General features: G+C 40.5%; 1 protein-coding gene across 1 annotated transcript in view; it reads left to right on the top strand.

Moving 5' to 3' along the window:
- ITGA8 (integrin subunit alpha 8) overlaps positions 1-22,090 on the top strand; it is a 209,382-nt gene that overhangs the window by 88,882 nt on the left and 98,410 nt on the right. The window contains exons 12-13 of the mRNA XM_079769464.1: positions 7,478-7,683; positions 10,783-10,974. Coding sequence (XP_079625590.1) covers positions 7,478-7,683; positions 10,783-10,974 — 398 coding nt within the window. The remainder of the gene's footprint in view (positions 1-7,477; positions 7,684-10,782; positions 10,975-22,090) is intronic.

Below are 22,090 nucleotides of genomic sequence, written 5' to 3'. Positions count from 1 at the left end.
GTGCTGATTGGTAAAATGATAATACTTCCGTCGTCTTTTGAGGGTAGTCCCAGAAATATGCAGCAGCAATATCAGGATGCTATGGCAATTGTAACTAAGTATGGCAAGCCCAATTTATTCATAACCATGACATGCAACCCCAAGTGGGCAGATATTACAAACAATTTACAATGCTGGCAAAAAGTTGAAAACTGACCTGACTTGGTAGCCAGAGTTTTTAATATTAAGCTGAATGTTCTTTTAAATGATATATGTAAATTTCATTTATTTGGCAAAGTAATTGCTAAAATTCCTGTCATTGAATTTCAGAAATGTGGATTGCCTCACGCTCACATATTATTGATATTAGATAGTGAATCCAAATTACAAACAGAAGATGACATTGACATTATAGTTAAGGCAGAAATTCCAGATGAAGGCCAGTGTCCTTGATTTTTTCAAATTGTAAAATCAAATATGGTACATGGACCAGGTGAAATACAAAATCCAAATAGTCCATGTATGGAAAATGGAAAATGTTCAAAGGGATATCCGAAAGAATTTCAAATGCAACCATTGGAAATATTGATGGACATCCCAAATACAAATGAAGATCTGATAGCACCATGTCTATTGGAAATAAAGTTGTCGATAACACTTGGATTGTCCCTTATAACCCATATTTGTGCCTTAAATATAACTGTCATATAAATGTTGAAGTCTGCTCATTGATTAAATGTGTCAAATACCTATTTAAATATATCTATAAAGGGCATGATTGTGCAAATATTCAAATTTCTGAAAAAAATATTATCAATCATGATGAAGTACAGGACTTCATTGACTCCAGGTATGTGAGCACTCCTGAGGCTGTTTGGAAACTTTGCAATGCAAATGCATGACCAATCTCATGCAATCACAAGATTACCTATTCATTTGCCAAATGAACAAAATTTGTATTTTCATAGCGGTGATTTTGCTGAAGTTAAAGATAGGGCTAAAAGGCATAACTCAACTTTGATGGCTTGGTTCTTATTGAATAGAGAAGATTCTGACATGAGTAATTATTATTATTGGGATATTCCACAGCATTATGTGTTTAATAATTCTTTGTGGACAAAACGCCAAAGGGGTGGGAATAAAGTATTAGGTAAACTGTTCACTGTGAGCTTTAGAGAACCAGAACGATGTTACCTTAGACTTTTGCTTCTGCATGTAAAAGATGCAATAAGTTTTGATGATCTGCGAACTGTAGGAGGTGTAATTTATGATACACTTCGTGAGCTGCTAAACATCGAGGATTATTAATCGACGACACTATCTGGAAAGATACGATTGACGATGCAATCATCCTTAATATGCCCAAACAACTATGGCAACTTTTTGCATACATATGTGTGTTTGGATGTCCTTCTGATGCAGACAAATTATGGGATGAGAATAAATCTCATTTTATTGAAGATTTTTGTTGGAAATTACACCAAAGAGAAAGTGCCTGTGTAAACTGTGAAATGCATGCCCTTAACGAAATTCAAGAGGTATTCACATTGCATGGAATGAAATGTTCACATTTCAAACTTCCAGGTTATCCTTTATTAATGAAGTAGAGGCCCGGTGCATGAAATTCGTGCACGGAGGGGTGTTGTCCCTCAGCCCAGCCTGTACCCTCTCCAAAATTGGGCCCCTTGAGGGATGTCTGACTGCCCGTTTAGGCCCGATCCCGGTGGTATAGGGCCTAAACGGGCAGTCAGACATCCCTCTCACAATCCAGGACTGCTGGCTCCCAACTGCTTGCCTGCCTGCCTTCCTGATTGCCCCTAACCGCTTCTGCCTGCCAGCCTGATCACCCCCCTAACCACTCTGCTGCCAGCCTGTTTGCCCTCAACTTCCCTCCTCTGCCAGCCTGGTTACCCCTAACTGCCCTCTCCTGCAGGGTTGATCACCTCCAACTGCCCTCCCTTGCAGGCCTGGTCCTTCTCAACTGCCCTCCCTTGCAGGCCGGGTGCCTCCCAACTGCCCTCTCCTGCTGGCCATCTTGTGGTGGCTATCTTGTGTCCACATGGGGGCAGGATCTTTGACCACATGGGGGCAGCTATATTGTGTGTTGCAGTGATGATCAATCTGCATATTACTCTTTTATTAGATAGGATAGAGGCCTGGTACAGGGGTGGGAGCCAGCTGGTTTGCCCTGAAGGGCGTCCCAGATCTGGTGGGAGTTCCCTTGGGGTGTGGGACGGCCTGAGCGAGGGGCCTGTGGTGGTTTGCAGGCGGGCCACGCCCCCTGGCAACCCAAGCGGAGGCCTTGGTATCTGGAATTTATTTTCCTTCTACAATTGAAACTTTGTAGCCTGGAGCAGAGCCAAGCCTGGGGCTCCCTCCGAGGCTGGCAGCCATTTCTGTTGGGGTTATAATTGAAACTTTGTTGCCTTAAGCGGGTGGGCCCGGCCAGGGTGTGCGAAAAGCTTTGCTTCCCCTGTTGCCGGCGGCAACCGTGGCCTGCTCTCTCAAGCTCCATTCTGCCGCCATTTGTTTGAATTTGTTTACCTTCTATAATTGAAACTTTGTAGCTTGAGTGGAGGCTTAGGCCTGGCAAGGGCAGGCGGAAAGCTTGGCTTCCTCTGTTACCTAGGAAACCTTGCTCTCTGTGGCTGTAGCCATCTTGGTTTGGGTTAATTTGCATGCTCGCTCTGATTGGATGGTGGGCGTGGCTTGTGGGCATGGCTTGTGGGTGTGTCAGAGGTATGGTCAATTTGCATATTTGTCTATTATTAGATAGGATACAAATACATGTGATGAATCATATGAGTGACAACAGGCAGAGGTTTTGATAAATTCTCTGAATGATGAACAGTTGGCAGCCTTTCAGACTATAACTTCAGCCATCGAAGATCAAACTGTACAGCCCAAATGCTTTTTCTTGGATGGTCCAGGCGGTAGTGGAAAAACATATCTTTATAAAGTTTTAATACATTATATTAGAGGTCATGGTGGTACTGTTTTACCCACAGTGTCTATAGGAATGGCTGTAAATTTACTTCTCAGTGGAAGAACCTTTCATTCTCAGTATAAATTACCAATTCCATTAAATGAAACTTCAATTTCTAGACTCGATGTAAAGAGTGAAGTTGCTAAAACCCTTAAAAAGGCCCAACTTCTTATTATTGATGAATGCACCATGGCATCCAGTCATGCTATAAATGCCATAGACAGATTACTAAGAGAAGTTATGAATTTGAATGTTACATTTGGTGGGAAAGTTCTTCTCAGAGGGAACTTTTGACAATGTCTCAGTGTTGTGCCACATGCTATGCGATCAGCCATAGTACAAACAAGTTTAAAGTACTGTAGTGTTTGGGGATGTTTCAGAAAGTTGTCTCTTACAACAAATATGAGATCAGAGGATTCTGCTTATAGTGAATGGTTAGTAAAACTTGGAGATGGTAAACTTGATAGCAGTTTTCATTTAGGAATGGATATTATTGAAATCCCCAGTGAGATGATTTGTAACGGATCTATTATTGAAGCTACCTTTGGAAATAGTATATCTATAGATAACATTAAAAATATATCTAAATGTGTAATTCTTTGTCCAAAAAATGAGCACGTTCTAAAATTAAATGAAGAAATTTTGGATATACTTGATGGAGATTTTCACACATATTTGAGTGATGATTCCATTGATTCAACAGGTGATGCTGAAAAGGAAAATTTTCCCATTGAATTTCTTAATAGTATTACTCCTTCGGGAATGCCATGTCATAAATTAAAATTGAAAGTGGGTGAAATCATCATGCTACTGAGAAATCTTAATAGTAAATGGGGTCTTTGTAATGGTACCAGATTTATTATCAAAAGATTACGACCTAACATTATTGAAGCTGAAGTATTAACAAGATCTGCAGAGGGAGAGGTTGTTCTGATTCCAAGAATTGATTTGTCCCCATCTGACACTGGCCTCCCAATTAAATTAATTCGATGACAGTTTCCCGTGATGCCAGCATTTGCAATGACTATTAACATATCATAAGGACAAACTCTAGACAGAGTTGGAATATTCCTACCTTAACCCGTTTTCGCACATGGTCAGTTATATGTTGCTTTCTCTCGAGTTCGAAGAGCATGTGACATTAAAGTTAAAGTTGTAAATACTTCATCACAAGGGAAATTAGTCAAGCACACTGAAAGTGTTTTCACTCTTAATGTGGTATACAGGGAGCTATTAGAATAAGTTTAATCACTTTATCAGCCATTGTTTGCATCAATGTTGTTTTTATATTATGTTTTTGTTGTTTTTATGTCATGTTTTTATATGTCTTTGTTGTTATATCATTTTGTTATTGTTCATTTATTAATACATTTATATATTATTTTCATATACATTTTACTAATTTCCTTTCATCTCTAACACTTCTATTATAGAGAAAAGGCAAATAGCAATATTAAAATATTTCCTCTAGCTGAAACCGGTTTGGCTCAGTGGATAGAGCGTCAGCCTGCGGACTGAAGGGTCCCAGGTTTGATTTCGGTCAGGGGCATGTACCTTGGTTGCGGGCACATCCCCAGTGGGGGGTGTGCAGGAGGCAGCTGATCAATGTTTCTCTCTCATCGATGTTTCTAACTCTATCTCTCTCCCTTCCTCTCTGTAAAAAATCAATAAAATATATATTTAAAAAAATATTTCCTCTAATTAATTCCCTTTTAATGTGCATGATTTTCGTGTACCAGGGCACTAGTCTATAATAATAAAAGGGTAATATGCTAATTAGACGGGACATCTTCCAGATGTCCTTCCTGATGAAGCCAGGGCCAGAGGGAAGCCAGCCCGGTTCCTGGGTGCCTGTGGGCGGCCAGAGGAGGGAAGCAGCCTGCGTCTTGGGTGCCGGAGGGAAGCTGGTGCCAGCAGCCAGGGGAAGGAAGGCCTACTCTTGCACAAATTTTCATGCATCAGGCCTCTAGTATTAATGTAATATTGATCCTATATAATAAAAGAGTAATATGCAAAATGACCATCACTCCAACACAAAAGATGGCTGCCCCCATGTGGTCAAATATGGCAGCCCCCATGTGGACACAAGATGGTCGCTACAGATGGCCAACAGGGGAGGGCAGTTGGGAGGGACCAGGCCTGCAGAGGAGGACAGTTGTGGGGGAGGGAGGACCCAGGCCTGCAGGGGAGGGCAGTTGGGGGGACCAGGCCAGCAGGGGAGGGCAGTTGGGGGTGACCAGTCTGGCAGCGGAGGGCAGTTAGGGACAATCGGGCTGGCAGGGGAACAGTTAGGCATTGATCAGGCTGGCAGGGGAGTGGTTAGGGGCAATCAGGCAGGCAGGCAGGCAGGCGAGTGGTTGGGAGCCAGCAGTCCTGGATTGTGAGAGGGTAATGGGCAGTCGGACATCCCTCAAGGGGTCCCAGATTGGAGAGGGTGCAGGCTGGGCTGAGGGACACCTTCCTGCCTGTGCACGAATTTCTTGCACTGGGCCTCTAGTTTTATATAAAAATAATATATAGGCATCCTTCTAGCATGGAACTTTCTTGGACCACTCAGTGTTCCCTAACTTCACTCAGGGACACTTGCCTTGGCTTATAGCACCACCACCTGGAAATCCTGCCTGTAGATCTACTGTCAGAATCCCACCCAGGTTCAATGCTATCTCCCATCTGGAACCCCTAGTATTTAGTTTGAATCACTCATACTTTTTTCTTTTCTTTTTTTTTTTTTTTAATATTTGTATTGATTTCAGAGATGAAGGGAGAGGGAGAGTTAGAAATATCAATAATTAGAGAGAATCATTGATCAGCTGCCTCCTGCATGCCCTATACTGGGGATTGAGCCCACAACCCCGGGTATGTGCCCTGACCGGGAATCAAACCAGCAACCTCTTGGGGCATGGATCGATGTTCAACCAATGAGCAACACTGGATGGACACTCATACTTTTCTTATGCTGCCTTGTTTATAGTTATATGAGTGGCAGTTTGACCTCACTTGTAAGTTAATTAGGAACAGGATTGATCTAATAGTCATTGTATTTGTTAAATCACTTATCACAGTATCTTAAACACAGTCAGTACACAGGTGTCTATTGAATCATACTGAGAAACAGACAGTGGATGAACACCACATGGAAGGCAAGAAGTTGGAGAGAGGGGAAGTCTTGCAGATTGCTTTAAAGAGGTGTCTTGCTCTCAGTAACTGTTCCCACCTTAGCCCTGCCTTTTAGATCAATGCTAATATTTTAGTAGTTAGTTTACTTGACAAACTTCTACATATCATCTAATCTACATAGACAATAAAGTCAAATGCAGATTTGCATTTCTGTCGGAAATCATTTTCACATTATTGCACTTCTTAGGACAGGGAGGTCTGCAGACAAATTTCAGTGGAGGTCATTAATACAGATCAAATTACAAATTTTGGTTGATGTGACTTTAAAAAAATTTTTTAAATAAAAATAATACATGTTTATGTTTTTAAAACCCTAAACAGCTTAGAAGACTGTTTTTTTGTTGTTGTTGTTTTGTTTTTTTGTTCATCCTCACCTGAGAACATTTATTTTTAATTGATTTTTTAGAGAAAGTGGAAGGTAGGGGGAGAGACACACAGAGAGAAACATTGATGTGAGACAGACACATTTATTGGTTGCCTTCGGGCATGCCCCCAGACCAGTGCCAGGGATGTAGTCTGAAACTGAGGTATGTGCCCTTGATGGGAATTGAACCTGAGATCCTTCAGTCTGTGGGCTGATCTCTATCCACTGAGCCAAACTGGCTAGGGCAAAAGGCTCTGTTTTATTTTTTTGTTTGCTATCTGACTCTGTGAAGGAAATACCTTTAACCATTTTTGTTTTTTATTCTCTTGGTGGTTATGTCTTTATCTCTAAATAATTTGATTAGGTGTCTGTTTCTGGAATTTTTTTCAACCTTGAGAATTATCTATTAGTTTCTTGTTATATCTTCATTTAAAAAGATAATTATAAATTCTCTTTTGGGATGAAATTTTATCTTTCTCGCCAGTACTATCACCCTCTCTGGTCTGTTTTTTATTTAAATGAAGGTAACAATAGGAAATAGGACAAATTTCTTTTTAAGCCTTATTACTGCCAAGAAGACTTCATAATTTAAGTGTGTAGGCATATAAATTCTGGGAACCTGTAATCCACTTTTAGATAAACCTATTTAGGTCCTTCTGATATGTTTTACTTGTGTATCTATAGTTTCTATAAATGAAAACTCAAAGTGAAAAAGGTGAAATATCTGTGGTTTTCTTAAAGCAGCCACTTTTAACATCATTAAAGAGTTCAATGGGATCATTTAATAACCCTATTTTCTTGCAGCATTCTACTTCATAGACATAACAAATCAATGAGAGAAAGATGATTGTAAGATGTCCCTTGCGAAAGGAAAAATACCAGTGGAAATGTACTAATCCAGTTGATTTAAAATATACCAAAAAGAATCTCATCTCTGCCAGCGTGCTGACCTCTCTCTTTGTTCCCTACAGGATGGATGACATACTGATTGGGGCGCCTCTCTTTATGGAACGTGAATTTGAGAGTAACCCCAGGGAAGTGGGTCAAGTTTACCTGTATATGCAAGTGAGCGCTCTCATCTTTGAAGACCCACAGGTGCTCGCAGGCACGGAGGTTTTCGGGAGATTTGGTAGTGCTGTGGCCCACTTAGGAGACTTGAATCAAGATGGATACAATGGTAATTTACACCAATGTGTGGAAGTTGTTGATGTGTCATAATTCAATGTTACTGTGGCATGGACATTTTGAAGTATTGACAGTGGTGTGTATGATGCAGTTGATGTTTAATATGCTATCAAAAATCTCAAGGCAACTTAAAATTGTACGTTTTCATTAATATAGGTGTTACATAGAAATTTTCTCATGTTGATTTTGTGTGTCATATAACAGGTCTAAATAAAGGCAGCGATAATTTTTAAACAGATTAGCCAAAGAACATATATGCATAATCTACAGACACAGATGAGAGTGAGGTGATGGACAGAGGGAAAAGTGGTGGCAGCTGAGTGGAGATGGGCAAAAGGGGGAAATTGTTGACATCCGTGATAGTGTCAACAATAAAAATAAAGTTAAAAAATTGATATTTGGATTTAGTGACTCGAAGAGAACTAGAGAATCTTCGATATATACCGAGTCAAAACAAATAAGTACATGTCCATATGTTAGTAAGTATATGGCCTTCTGATTAACCTAGATGGCTTATGTATAGGTGTTGCTGAATTTTTAAAAAAATTTTTATTAAAAACTTTCAATGTTTACATTATTGCAGGTGTTTGGTCTGTAAACTTCAGCTGAAAGGCAGCTTCAATGTTTGTAATAAAATAGGGTTAAATTATTAGTTTAGGATTGTGGTTCTTTAAGTTAGGAATTTATAAATGTCTTGTAAGTACCCTGTCCTCAGAAAAACATGCATGCTCACACAAAATCTTGCATACATTTTCAGGGCCTTTACATTAAGAACCAACATATAGTGGGTTTCTTGATTGAAGTTCGTGGAATGATTAGGAATTTGCTCTAACAAAATAGCCTCAGCTATTGCATCAGCTCAGTATTCCTTAGTACTTTTGGCAGGTATTGGTATTAAGTATCTGGTACAGTAAATCCTCGATTTTTCAGACTTCAATTTAACAGACTTCAGATTTAATGGACAAATTTCTGGTCCATATGTCATATGTGAAAATTAACATCCTATTAATTTTAAAATGCCTCTAAGATTTGCTTATAATTAAACTAGGGGTCCAGCGCACGAATTCATGCACCTTGAAAAGAACTGTGGGCTGCAAGGCTGCAGTGGGCACAGGGGCGGGTCTCGGTCCATCCTCCACACCCCCACCCGACCCCTCCCACCACGAACCCTGGTCCCCTGTCTGCCGGCAGCCCCGCTCCCATCATTGCCGCTCCCACATGCTGACGGCGCCAGCCCTGCTCACACCCGCTGATGGCATGGAGCAATTGGGGCTGTTGCCAGCAGCGGAGGCAAGCAGGGCCAGCACTGTCAGCCAGTGCGAGTGGCGGCTGCTGCCCCAATCGCCCCTCAGGAGCAGGGGGAGGTGGAGAAGCCCTCAGGGGTGATTGGGGGCAGCAGCCCCCCCCCCTTGCAACCTCTGATGGCGCCGATCGATTGGGACCGGCAGCAGGTGCAAGTGGCGGCTCCAGTGCCAGCTGCAGGTGGAGCAGCGGCTGCTGCCCCGATTGCCCCTCAGGAGCTAGGGAAGGTGGAGAAGCCCTGAGGGGCAACTGGGGCTGGCATCCACTGCTTGCACATGCTGAAGGCGCTGAGCAATCAGGGCTGGAGCCAGGAACAGGCAGTGGGTGTGAGCAGAGCCAGTGCCAGCAGCAGGTGCGAGCGCTGGGTGGGACTGTGGCACGTGGGAGCAAAGAATTTTCAGTAACCACCAGAGGCTCGCCCCAGTGACAGCGACCAGTGCCCTGCCTTGGTTTGGCACCCCTGCTCACCTGCTCCACCATCCCTCTGCAGCCAATGCCTGCCATGTTCCGTGTTCTGCCACTTAATGCTGACGCCCACCATGTTCCACGTGCGCCCCCTGGTGGTCAGTGCACGTCATAATGACCAGTTGTTTGGCTGTTCGGTTTATTTGCATATTAGAGTTTTATATATATAGATTAACAGGTTACTTTTTGTTACTAATTCACTGTTATTTTAAACAAATTTTATCTAATAAGGCATATGTTGGAAAAACACTGTAGTAATTTCACTGATATAAATAAATATTACATATCTACAACTATAGTCTACAGATTTAAATCCAAGTGTCACTGCTCATAAACAGTGTTCAGTGAATGATTAGCACGTGATTACACCACAGCAAGAGTGGTGATTGGTTCTGTTGTCACGTGACTTTCTGCAGCAGTTTGAAAGTGTTCTGGCAGATGTTTGGAGTTGTGCTAAGCCATTCCCCAGCTGTGTGCATTTGTTTACTCATGGTGACTGGTGCATACAAGCATTTACTAGACCTATTCAGTAGAAATTTAAAATTAATGTAATACATATAGAAAACTTTTCTGTGAAATTAAACTTTTCATACATACTTAATTTTAATTACATAAACATGTCTACATACGTAAAAACAGGTAAAGTAACTAGTTTGTCAATTTTTTAACATACACGTTAGGAAAATCTTTATTATATAACTAGAGGCCCAGTGCACTGATTCTTGCACATTGAAAGGAAATTAATTAGAAGGTGGTTGGCAGGGCGGGACTGGATGAGATGGCCCAGACACACCCTGGAGCCAAACTCCCACCATCCCTCCTCAGCTGGCCGCACCTGGGGCAGCACTGGGGCTTGAAGGGCATCTGTGGAGTGAGCGGGGTCCTTCTGGCAGGTGGGGTCCCTCAGCCTGGCCTGTGGGGATGGGGCCAAAACTGGCAGTCCAACATCCCCCAAGGGGTCCCAGAGTGCGAGAGGGCACTCTGCAAAGTTGCTGTTGCTCGGCAGCTCCTGCATTGAGTGTCTGCCCCCTGGTGGTCATTGTGTGTTGGCCGGTCGTTTAGGCTTTTATATATATAGATGGACTTTTGGCTTTAATGGACACCCCCTCCCTTGAATTAATCTGTTATATCGAGATTTTATTGTATTGTACCTTTTATGGTGAATGGAGAAAAGACAACAAATAACTTACTCTTGCTGCGCTACAACGAATTTCATGGGAAACAATAAGCCCTTTAGACTGTATGGCACTGCTCTTTGATTGCACTTAATTCTATTTCAAAACATTCTTCTTTATTTAAAAAATACGCTCATGTGTCTCTGTAGATGTTGCCATTGGTGCGCCCTTTGCAGGCCAGGATCAAAGAGGCAAAGTGTTCATTTACAACGGGAACAGACATGGCTTGAACACCAAGGCTTCCCAAATTTTGCAAGGAGTGTGGGCATCACAGGCTATCCCTTCTGGCTTTGGCTACACTTTAAGAGGAGACTCGGACATAGACAAGAACGATTACCCAGGTAAGATTTTCTTTCTCTTCCCTCGGTAGAGTTCACCTCCTAGAAAGAGCCCACTCTCTGGGAAATGCCTCCTGCGTAAGCAGCTCTCTCAGACAGCGGAGGCTAAGCTTACCCACTGCACAGGTTCTTGGTGTAGGATTCCAGAGTGACTTTCATGAGAATTTGAAGGAAGACAAAACAAACACTCCCTTTCCTGTCAAGAAAAGCAAGATGGCTTTTAAAAACTGCATTGGACATAAAACTTGCCGACTTTGCAACCGAAGTTTTTTTCGAAACCCCTCAGCAATTTGGTCTCCACTGACAAAGACAGATACCTTTCTAGAGCAATTTCTTTTAATCCCATAATTCCTTTCTGATCTCATATTAATTAACTTATGAACCTCAATGTTTCTGTCATAAAGCTCACATTTTTAGAGCATAAGTATTTTCCAGGTATATTGTGGGCTTTCCAAAGATAGATTGGATATTTTAAAGTTGAAGCAAAATTAACTGGTTTGCAACAGAAATAAACTATCTTTTTTTCAATTAGAATTGACATACATCATTATATTATTAACCAGCTTTGATTACCTAATTTATACTGAGGACTCATGGAAATCCATAACGCAGAGAGCTACCATTCATCTTTTGGGCATGTCATATGAAAATATGGATTGGTCTTAAAGAATTGTTTCAGTAATCAGGATTTTTAGCAGAGAACATTAGACTTCTTGGTTTTATGGTTCAATTTTCACTTTTATGTTGGTTATGTTAAGATGGTTTCAATAAATACTTAGAAGTCATTAATAGTTAACTGACAGCTTCAACTCTTTATGAAAGCCTTGTCTCTTTCCACCGCCCCTCCCCTAATTGAGTATTTTCCATATGTAGTAGAGCTTTTTCTGATTTGGGGCAGCGTTCCAATCACTGACTCGGTTTTCTCTTCCCCTCTGGGATCAGGCAAAAAGGATCCTGCAACATGTTCTTATAAACTTGCCAGAAATATTTCATGGCACTAGCATAGACATTATAGTGGGCTCAACATGGATTAATATTACATTTTATACAAATTTGTATATGAATGCATCCTTCCTACAGCAATTTTAAGAGCATCTCATTAGATTTATTTTTGTAGGTCATACTATACTAGTCTAATCAATGATGGTTTTTGTTATTTGAGGGGAGGATCTGACATGTAATATGTTCTATTTTAAATGATCCAAAATTTAGATCCTCTATGTAATTTCTTCCCAAAATATGTCAGGGTAATTAATGAAATTCAACTCCTGGGTTGCAATTTTAGACAAACAGTTAATTTAGAAAGTTATTGCTATTCATTAAGCAGTGCCTTATACTAGGTAAAGAAATAAAGGGAGTATCCATTAAAGAGCCAGTCCACCGACTTCCTTTGAAGTCTTCTAAAAAAATTGCCAGGGAGGAGAGAAATAGGAAACAACTTTTCTCTCAAGGAATATTTCCTTCAGTGAAGGGGGGAGAAGAAGGAGTAGCACAGGGAACAGAGAAGCTATTTATTAATTATGTCTTTTTCATCTCATTTTAACAATTATAAAAGGTCATTTGAGGCCATTTGCTAGAAAACACTTTTATCTATTGTGGCTGATTCAATTTAGAGGGACTGATGATGTAAATGCTGTGTTATAGCCATCTGTATGTCAAGTAAATGTTCTTCACTAAGGCAAGACCAAAGGCCACTAAGTTGAATTTTTATTCCTCAAGATAGTCGTGAGGTTTTCAGAGTTCCTCTTTATTAGTAGACTGGTTCTGGTCCAGATTCTGCCTCTTAAAGGGGAATATAGGTGTTTTGTGATTTATGATCCTATACCATTTTCCCTGCTACTCATCCCACAAAAAGAATGCCACTCAGAAAAGCCTTTTTATGTTGACACCAAGTCCCCGGGGCCATATCAAGAGGAGACTGGCTAATAGGCAGGCAAATAGATTCTGTTAACAAGCGGAGCAGATTTGAAATTTGCAGGCATAACTCAGGAATCAGATATGTCACTTCCCTCATTTTTCTATCAATGAATTCCATTTAGCTCTCAAGCCTCCATTTCCACAAAGGCGGAAAACCTTAATCTTGCAGTCACGTCTAGATTCGGACTTAATCTCATTTAGCAGAGAGGCTGTGAGCAAGGGAAGGGACGTCAGACTGCCTGGGTCCGGCTCCCCAGTCCTCACTGATGAGCTGTGGCAGTGGACAAGTTATTTGATTTCTCAGAGCTCCTATTTTCTTTTCTGGTTTTATGGGGCCAATAATACCTACTTCACTGGGTTGTGTGCTTGCACTTTTTAGGTGTAGAAGGTTTTTTATAAAATGTTGTGAAATGGCTTACAATAGGAAAGAGTATCAATCTGATGAGCATGAACAGAATCAAAGCTGCTTAACTTTACAGGTATGTTAGGCTGCCTAAGATTTTGAAAACATGCATTCTAGGATGCTGGAGATGGACGACATAGGTTTAAAACTTGACTTCACTGTTTTCCAGCTGTGTACGAGTGAGACAATTTTTTAACTTCTCTGAACTTCAATTTCCTAGTCCTGTAAAATAAGATAATAATATGTTGGTATAAAGATGAAATTTAATTTTTATATAATGAAATGATGTCTTTAGTTAAAATGAGAATATATAGAACATAGTTCAATAAATGTCGGCTCTTCAAACAAATTTTAAAACAGACTATTTTGGAGGTATTCTTTTTCTTAAGCACACTGATTTATATGAATTTATTTTGCTTATTCAATTTTCATAATCCCCAAGCTTACATTATAGTATGATATTTACTTTTCCTGCCCCAGACCCATAAGACTATGAGAGTAAGAACATAGATATAGAGACCCTACTGGCTGAAAACCACTCGTAATATTCCTGTGGCTGGACCCTCACTAGAGGATTCTCCTAATATCATGAGGTTGCTGCCCAGCTATGAAATGATTCCACCACTCACCCACCCTAAGTGGGAGATGAAGCATAAGGGAATTCTCCCATATCTTACTACTGTGATTTACTGGGTACCAGAAATGAAAAGTGCTCTTTCCTCTCCCTTAGCCATTTAGGGGTATTTAATTTCTTATAAATTAGGCCCAAATTAAGAAGATAACAATGGCAATTTAAAGGAAGGAACTGACAAAATAGTGTAAGTGGAAAATAGATAAGACTTGGTAATGACTGGCTGTGATGAAAAATAGAGGAGGTGGGGTGGGAAGAAGAGGGGATGTTAAAGATGACTCTGGAATTTTGATCTGGTGTCCTGAGAAGAGTATAATATAACGGAAAGACATGAGAGATTTCGTTTGAGAAATATAGAGATTCTATTGTAGAAACAATATTTGGAATAATTTTGCTTAACCACTCAGTTATTTTAGACTTCTAAACAATAAACATTGTCATCGGTACGCATACATAAATAAGAATCATAAATATTTTCATTTCTGGTACCAAAATTCTTTTTCCTACAAAGAAAAAAATAGATGTGATCAGATTTCTACACTGGTGCTCATTGGGAAATTATGGTTGACCAGGAGTATCTTGTACACATTAATAGAGTGAAAACATTTCAGAGAAGAAACAGCTGTGATAGTCAGGAATCCCTAAAATGCAATGATCTAGTCTAATCCTGTTAAACATGATTGTATAACAAAGTCATCTGCTAAATGCACAGTCCAGACATTGTGGGGGGGGGGGGGAGGAGGGAATTGCTGGTTTTGTTGAGGAACAGAAATCATACAGGCAATAAAAAGAGAGGAAAACATGGGCTGAATGCCAAGACTATCATTGTCTTGTTCAAGCCTCTAATAGACCATGATGATATCATGAAGCCATCTCAGACAATTATACCAAATGTAATAAAATGACCCATTTTATGCTTTAATGAGTGGTTGTGTGTGTGTGCATGTGTGTGTGTGTAAACAATCCAGCTAGAGAGAAGCTGCACATGAGAAGACATAAAAGGGTGGCTTTAACCAAGAGAACAATGCATTTTAATCAAACTTTGAGCTCATCAAATTGATGTGAAGTTTAGTTGAACTAAGTTTAAATCTTATAGTCAAAGTTTATTTTAGCTTCTCAAACTGCTACCAAATTTTTTATGAAAAGCAAAACATTATGTTCTTTTTGAGCAAGATTTTCATAATTTGATTATAAACACATTAGAAATTAGAATATACATTTCTTGTAAGAAGACTTTATAAATTTAGATTAAATTGAATAAATTAAGTCAACTGAAGGAGTTTTTGGACTTGAGTCCTGCAGTGTCATAAAGAGAAGTAAAAATGAATGGAGAGATAAAAAAATCAGGTTCTAAATCCAGTTTGCCCAAGACACTTCTCTGGGCCTTACTTTTTTCACCTGAGAGTGACGTGGATGTACGGGACACTTCACCAAGGGTCTTTTAAAACTCCAACTTAGATTCTGTAAACCAAGATCTAAACTTACTGCCTCCTCAGATTTTTCTGTAATATTGGATAAATTATCAAGGCTCTATCTTGGGGGGGGGGCATTTAATAAAACATATAAGACCTTTTTTCTTAACTTTTTCTAAAAAATAATTCTAGACTGACAGAAAAGTTGCAAAAATAGAGTCCCATAAACCCTCCTGTCAGATTCCCCTAATATCAACATACTAGAGGCCCCATGCATGAAATTTGTGCATGGGGGGGAGGGTGTCCCTCAGTCCGGCCTGCACCCTCTCCAATCTGGGACCCTTCAGGGGATGTCCGACTGCCACTTTAGGCCCGATCCTGGCAGTCAGACATCCTTTTCACAATCTGGGACCGCTGGCTCCTAACTGCTTGCCTGCCTGCCTGCCTGATCGCCCCTAACCGACTCTGCCTGACGGCCTGATCGCTCCCTAACTGCTCCCCTGCTGGCCTGATCGCTCCCAACTGCCCTCCCCTGCAGGCCTGATCACCCCCAACTGCCCTCCCCTGCCAGCCTGATTGCCCCCTAAGTGCTTGCTCCCCTGTGTCAGCCTGATCTCGCCCCTAACTGCTTGCTCCCCCGCTGGCCTGATCACCCCTAACTGCTTGCTCTCCTGCTGGCCTGATCACCCCTAACCACCTCTGCCTTGGCCCCCGCCACCGTGGCTTTGTCCGGAAGTAAGTCAGATGTCTAGAAGATGTCCGGTCGACCCGGTCTAATTAGCATATTACCCTTTTATTAGTATAGATTATATAACCAGAGTATACTTAGTTATTAGCTAATGTATAAACCTATTAGAAATGCTAATAGAATTCCACCATCTGTCCCACTTGTGTTCTTTTTCTAGTCCAGAATCCAGTCCAGGATCTCACATTGCATTTGGTTGTCATGTGTCCTTTGTCTCCTCCAATCTGTGCCAGTCCCTTGATCTTTCCTTGCTGTCATGACTGGAGTTTTCAAAAAGTATGGCTAGATATTTGAAGCATGTCCCTGAATTTAGATTTGTCTGATATTTGTTCATGATTATATTGGGGTTATGTATTTTTGGCAAGAAAAACACACAGCTGATGCTATGTCCTTCTTAGTGCGTCAATAGCTGGAAGTACATGATGTCTACTGTCCTTTTGCACTTTGATATCACCCAGGTTTCCTACTGTAACATTACTATTTTCCCCTTTGTATTAATAAGTATTTTTAGAGAGATACTATGAGACTATGCAAACTTCCTATTTTTTCTCATTATGCCTTTGCACACCAATCTTAGCATCCACTGATGATTCTTCCCTGCAACAATTATTACTGCCTAATTGCCATATTATATTTCTATTATTCCTTCTACATTCATTAGTTGCATTTGTAATGTACGAAAAAGATGTCTCTCCTATCCATCTATTTATTTATTCAATTTATTATATCTATATGGAGCCATGGATATTTATTTCATGAGCTATAATCCATTATATTTTTTGTTGTTGCATAAATTGTCCTATACCTGGCCAGTGGGAATTCCTTCCATTTGGTTCCTATGTTCTTTTAGCATTTCCATCCGCTTATGAGCATGTCCTTAGTTTCTTACGTGACAGGATACTTTGGGCTCATCTTGTATTTTCCTTGCCCAATGTTGGAATCAACCATTCTTCAAAGACCTCTAGTTCCTTTTTTAAAAGAATGGCATCTAGAAATCAAGATCTGGATACTGGGAGTTCTCATGCCTGATAGGGTGTGAAGATAAAATTTGTAATGCACTGAATTCTACAGATTACCATGTTCCCTTATATTATGGTTATATTTCAAGCCATCAATCTTATCTAATAATAGAGTAACATGTAAATTACCATCACTCTGCTACGCCCACGATTGGGCGGCGGGAGGCTGGGGGGCGGGACTCAGGGTGGCCTATCCGGCCATTGAGAGGCACGGATCCGCTGCCACTGACGGGGGCTATGCTGCTGTTGAACGGCCAGATCAAGGCCAGATCCGCGGCCACTGAGGGGGCCTGCACGGACACCCAGCTGCACCTCTCAACGGCAGGGTAGCCAGGTGTCCGCAGCAGCCCCCCTCAGCGGCCAATGAGAGGCGCAGGGGGTGGGAGTCCCGCCCCCTGCGCCTCTCAACAGCAGGGTAGCCTCCCTCAGCGGCCACGGACCATCAAAAGCGTGGGAGCTGGGTGCCTGTCCGCTCAGGCACCAGGCCTTTCAGAAGCCTCCGCCGCACCGGAGGCTTCTGAAAGGCCTGGTGCACCAGCAGACAGGCACCCAGCTCCCTGCGATCAAAAGCAAAAGCGTGGCAGCTGGATGCCTTTCCGCTCAGACACCAGGCCTTTCAGAAGCCTCCGCCACGCTGGAGGCTTCTGAAAGGCCTGGTGCACCAGCGATCGAAAGTGAAAGCGTGGCAGCTGGATGCCTGTCCGCTCAGACACCAGGACTTTCAGAAGCCTCCGCCACGCGGGAGGCTTCTGAATGGCCTGGTGCACCAGCAGACAGGCACCCAGCTCCCCGTGATCAAAAGCAAAAGCGTACAGGGGACCCTACACATGCATGATTCAATCATGCACTGGGCCTCTAGTGTTACTATAAATCAACAAATTACATTTTTAATATTCAACATATATTTTTAAGTCAGTAATTTTACATTTTAGTTGTCAGTAACAGGTACTAAGTCAATTTTAATACTATTTAGCTAATGTTGAGAACAGCCACTAATATTCTTCATTTTTAAAGATGATGATGATAGTAGAATATTTACTGATTATATAACGTTGAAGAGATTGTGCTTTGGAAACACAATTTACTAGCTTACTCATGTGCCTGGCACTTTTCTAAGTTTTGAGGATACAGCACTGAATTAAACAAAGATCCTGCCTCATGGGCCCGAGTTCAAATTCTAGCTGTGACAATGGCTGACTGTGTAACCTCATTCAGCCTCCTTAGGCCTCAGTCCTCTGGCGAGATTGGTATGTAGTGCCTAATAATATTCCCCCTTTTCAAGGGGTGTTGTGGATGTTTGATATGTGCAAAGCATGGCCGGCCAGTGTGGCTCAATGGCTGAGCGTCAACCCATGAGGTCACCGTTTGTTTCCCAGTCAGGCCATATGCCCTAGTTGCATGCTCAATCCCTAATGTGGGATGTGCTGGAGGCAGCCAATCAATGATTCTCTGTCATCATTGATGTTTCTACTTCTCTCTTCCTCTCCCTTCTTCTCTGAAATCAATAAAAATACATTTAAAAAAAATATGTGCAAAGCAGTTGCACCATGAATAACAACTAGTAACAATCATTAAATTTTAGTTATAAATGACATATTGATACAATTTGACATAGTTCATGCCTTTAAGAAACAGTGCAATCATGGAGATAAAGCATCCAATAGTTAACTGTAATACAAGAACGTATAGAAGAGGTGTTTTTTTAAAAATATATTTTATTGACTTTTTAAAGAGAGGAAGGGAAAGGGATAGAGAGTTATAAACATCTATGAGAGAGAAGCATTGATCAGCTGCCTCCTGCACGCCCCCTACTGGCGATATGCCCGCAACCAAGGTACATGCCCTTGACCAGGAATCGAACCTGGGACCTTTCAGTCCACAGGCCCACGCTCTATCCACTGAGTCAAACCGGCTAGGGCCGTATAGAAGAGTTTTTAAAAATTTATCTTTATTGTTAAAAGTTTTACATTCTGACAGGTGTGAGGTGGCACCTCATTGTCATTTTGATTTGCATCTCTTAGATGATTAGTGACTTTTAACTTTTTTTCATATGCCTTTGGGACTTCTGTATGTCCACTTTGGAGAAGTGTCTATTTAGGTCCTTTGCCCATTTTTTAATTGGATTTTTTATCTTCCTTTTGTTAAGTTGTATGAGTTCCCTATAAATTTTGGAGATTAACCCCTTATTGGATGTATCATTGGCGAATATGTTCTCTCATGTAGTAGGCTCTCTTGTTATTTTATTGATGGTTTCTTTTGCTGTGCAGAAGCTTTTTATTTTGATGTAGTCCCATTTGTTTATTTTCTCCTTAGTTTTCATTGTCCTAGGGGAAGTATCAATAAAAATATTGCTAAGAGAGATGTCTGACATTTTGCTGCCTATGGTTTCTCCTAAGATTTTTATGGTTTCGTGTCTTACATTTAAGTTTAGTTTGAGTTTATTTTTGTGTATGGTATAAGTTAATAGTCTAATCTCATTTTTTTGCATGTATCTGTCCAATTTACCCAACACCATTTATTGAAGAGACTGCCTTAACTCCATTGTATGCTCTTGCCTCCTTTGTCAAATATTAATTGTGCATAATGGCTTGGGTCGATTTCTGAGTTCTCTGTTTTGTTCCATTGATTTATATGCCTATTCTTGTGCCAGTATCAGGCTGTTATAATTACAGTGGCTTTGTAGTATAACTTGAAATCTGGTTTTGTAATTACTCCAACTTTGTTCTTCTTTCTCAAGATTGCTGCAGCCATTCAGGGTCTTTTTTGGTTCTGTATAAATTTTTGGAGTATTGTTCTAGATCTGTTAAATATGCCATTGGTATTTTAATAGGAATTGCATTGAATCTATAGATTGCTTTGGGTAGTATGGGCTTTTCAATGATGTTGATTCTACCAATCCATGAACACAGTATATTCTACTTGTGAATATCTTCCTTTATCCTCTTTTTTCAATGTCCCGTAGTTTTCCAAGTATGTCTTTTACCTCCTTGGTTAAATTTATTTCTAAGTATTTTAATGTTCTTGTTGCAATGGTAAATGGGATTGTTTTTTTAGTTTCTCTTTCTGTGAGTACATTATTGGTGTATAAAAATGCCATAGATTTCTGAGTGTTAATTTTTTATTCTGTTACATTGCTGAATTCATTTATTAAATCTAATAGTTTCTTGATGCAGTCTTTAGGGTTTTCTATGTACAATATCATGTTGTCTACGAATAATGACAGTTTTACTTTCTCCTTTCCAATTTGGATGCCTTGTATTTCTTCTTCTTGTCTGATCGTTATGGCTAGCACTTCCAGTACTATGTCAAATAGGTATGGTGAAAGTGGGCATCCCTGTCTTGTTCCTGTTCTTGGAAATTGTTTTACTAGTAGGTTTTGCCCATTGAGTATGATGTTGGCTGTAGGTTTGTCATATAAGGCTTTTGTTATGTTGAGTTATGTCCACTCTGTTCCCACTTTGCTGAGAGTTTTTATTAAAAAAAAGAGTGTTGGATTTTGTTGAATGCTTTTTCTGCATCAACTGATATGATTGTGTGATTTTTGTCTTGCAATCTGTTAATGTGCTGTATCACATTTACTGGTTTTTGGATATTTACCAGCCTTGCACCCCTAGAATAAATCCCACTTGGTTGTGGTATATGATCTTTTTAATGTATTGCTGGATCCAATAAGTATTGGTGAGGATGTGGAGAAAAGGGAACCCTCGTACACTGCTGGTGGGAATGCAAACTGGTTCAGCCTCTGTGGAAAACACTATGGAGATTCCTCCAAAAAATAAAAATGGAATTCCCATTTGACCCAGCGATCCCATTTCTAGGAATATACCCTAAGAAATCAGAAACAACAGTCAGAAAGAATATATTCACTGCTATGCTCATAGCAGCACAATTTACAATAGCTAAGATTTGGAAACAGCCTAAGTGCCCATCAGCAGATGAGTGGATTAAAAACATGTGGTACATCTACACAATGGAATACTATGCAGCTGTAAAAAATAAGGAACTCTTACCATTTGCAACAGCATGGATAGACCTGGAGAGCATTATGCTAAGTAAAATAAGCCAGTCAGAGAAAGATAAATACCACATGATCTCACTCATATGTGGAATCTAATGAACAACATAAACTGATGAACAAAAATAGATCCAGAGACATAGAAGCATCTAACAGACTGTCAAATCTCAGAGGGAAGGCAGGGAAAGGTGGGTGGGTAGGAAGAGATCAACCAATGAACTTATTTGCATATATGCATAATTCATGGACACAGACAATAGGATGGTGAAGGCCTGGGGTGGGCTGCAGGGGTAGGCTGGGAGAGGTCCATGGAGGAGAAAGGGTACATATGTAATACTTTCAACAATAAAGATTTTTTAAAAAGGTATTACAGATGTCTCCTTTCCCCCCACTGACCTCCTTCCTCCCCACTCCCATGCCCAGGCCTTCACCCTACTATTGTCTGTGTCCATGGGTTTTGCATATAAATTCTTTGGCTTATATTTTCCCTCCCCTGCCCCTCTTTCTTAAGGTTAAAAAATAATGAATGACTTAAAAAGAAAACATCCTTTTAGCTAAAATGTTCAAAGAAAGCTTCATGGGGGAAGTAATGGTTAAGCAGGGCCTTAAGATACAGGTATGATTAAGAAGTGGTTATATGGAGAAGCCGTTCCAAAAGAAGATAACAGCATGAGCAAAAAATATAAGAAAAGACAATCTTGGAAGTGATTTGGTCCAAATTGATGGGAGCACAAGTGAAGAGAGTCAATGAAAGTTAGATTTGGGACAGGTAATAAAGGATGTTGAATAGCAGGTGAAATAATTGGTACTTTGTTAGAAAAATCATGGAAAAGAAAATATGTTTTTATATTTCAAAATGACACTTAAAGAACTTCTGTCTTTAGCAATGAGCATAATGAGTTGTATGAAAAATAAACTTAAGGTTAGAAGCCGCTATAGTACCCCAGGTGAGAATAGTGCACTGAACCAGGTGAGTG

Source organism: Cnephaeus nilssonii (assembly GCF_951640355.1).
Source record: "Cnephaeus nilssonii genome assembly, chromosome: 4".
NCBI lineage: Eukaryota > Metazoa > Chordata > Mammalia > Chiroptera > Vespertilionidae > Cnephaeus > Cnephaeus nilssonii.
This window is presented reverse-complemented; position numbering and strand designations above follow the sequence as displayed.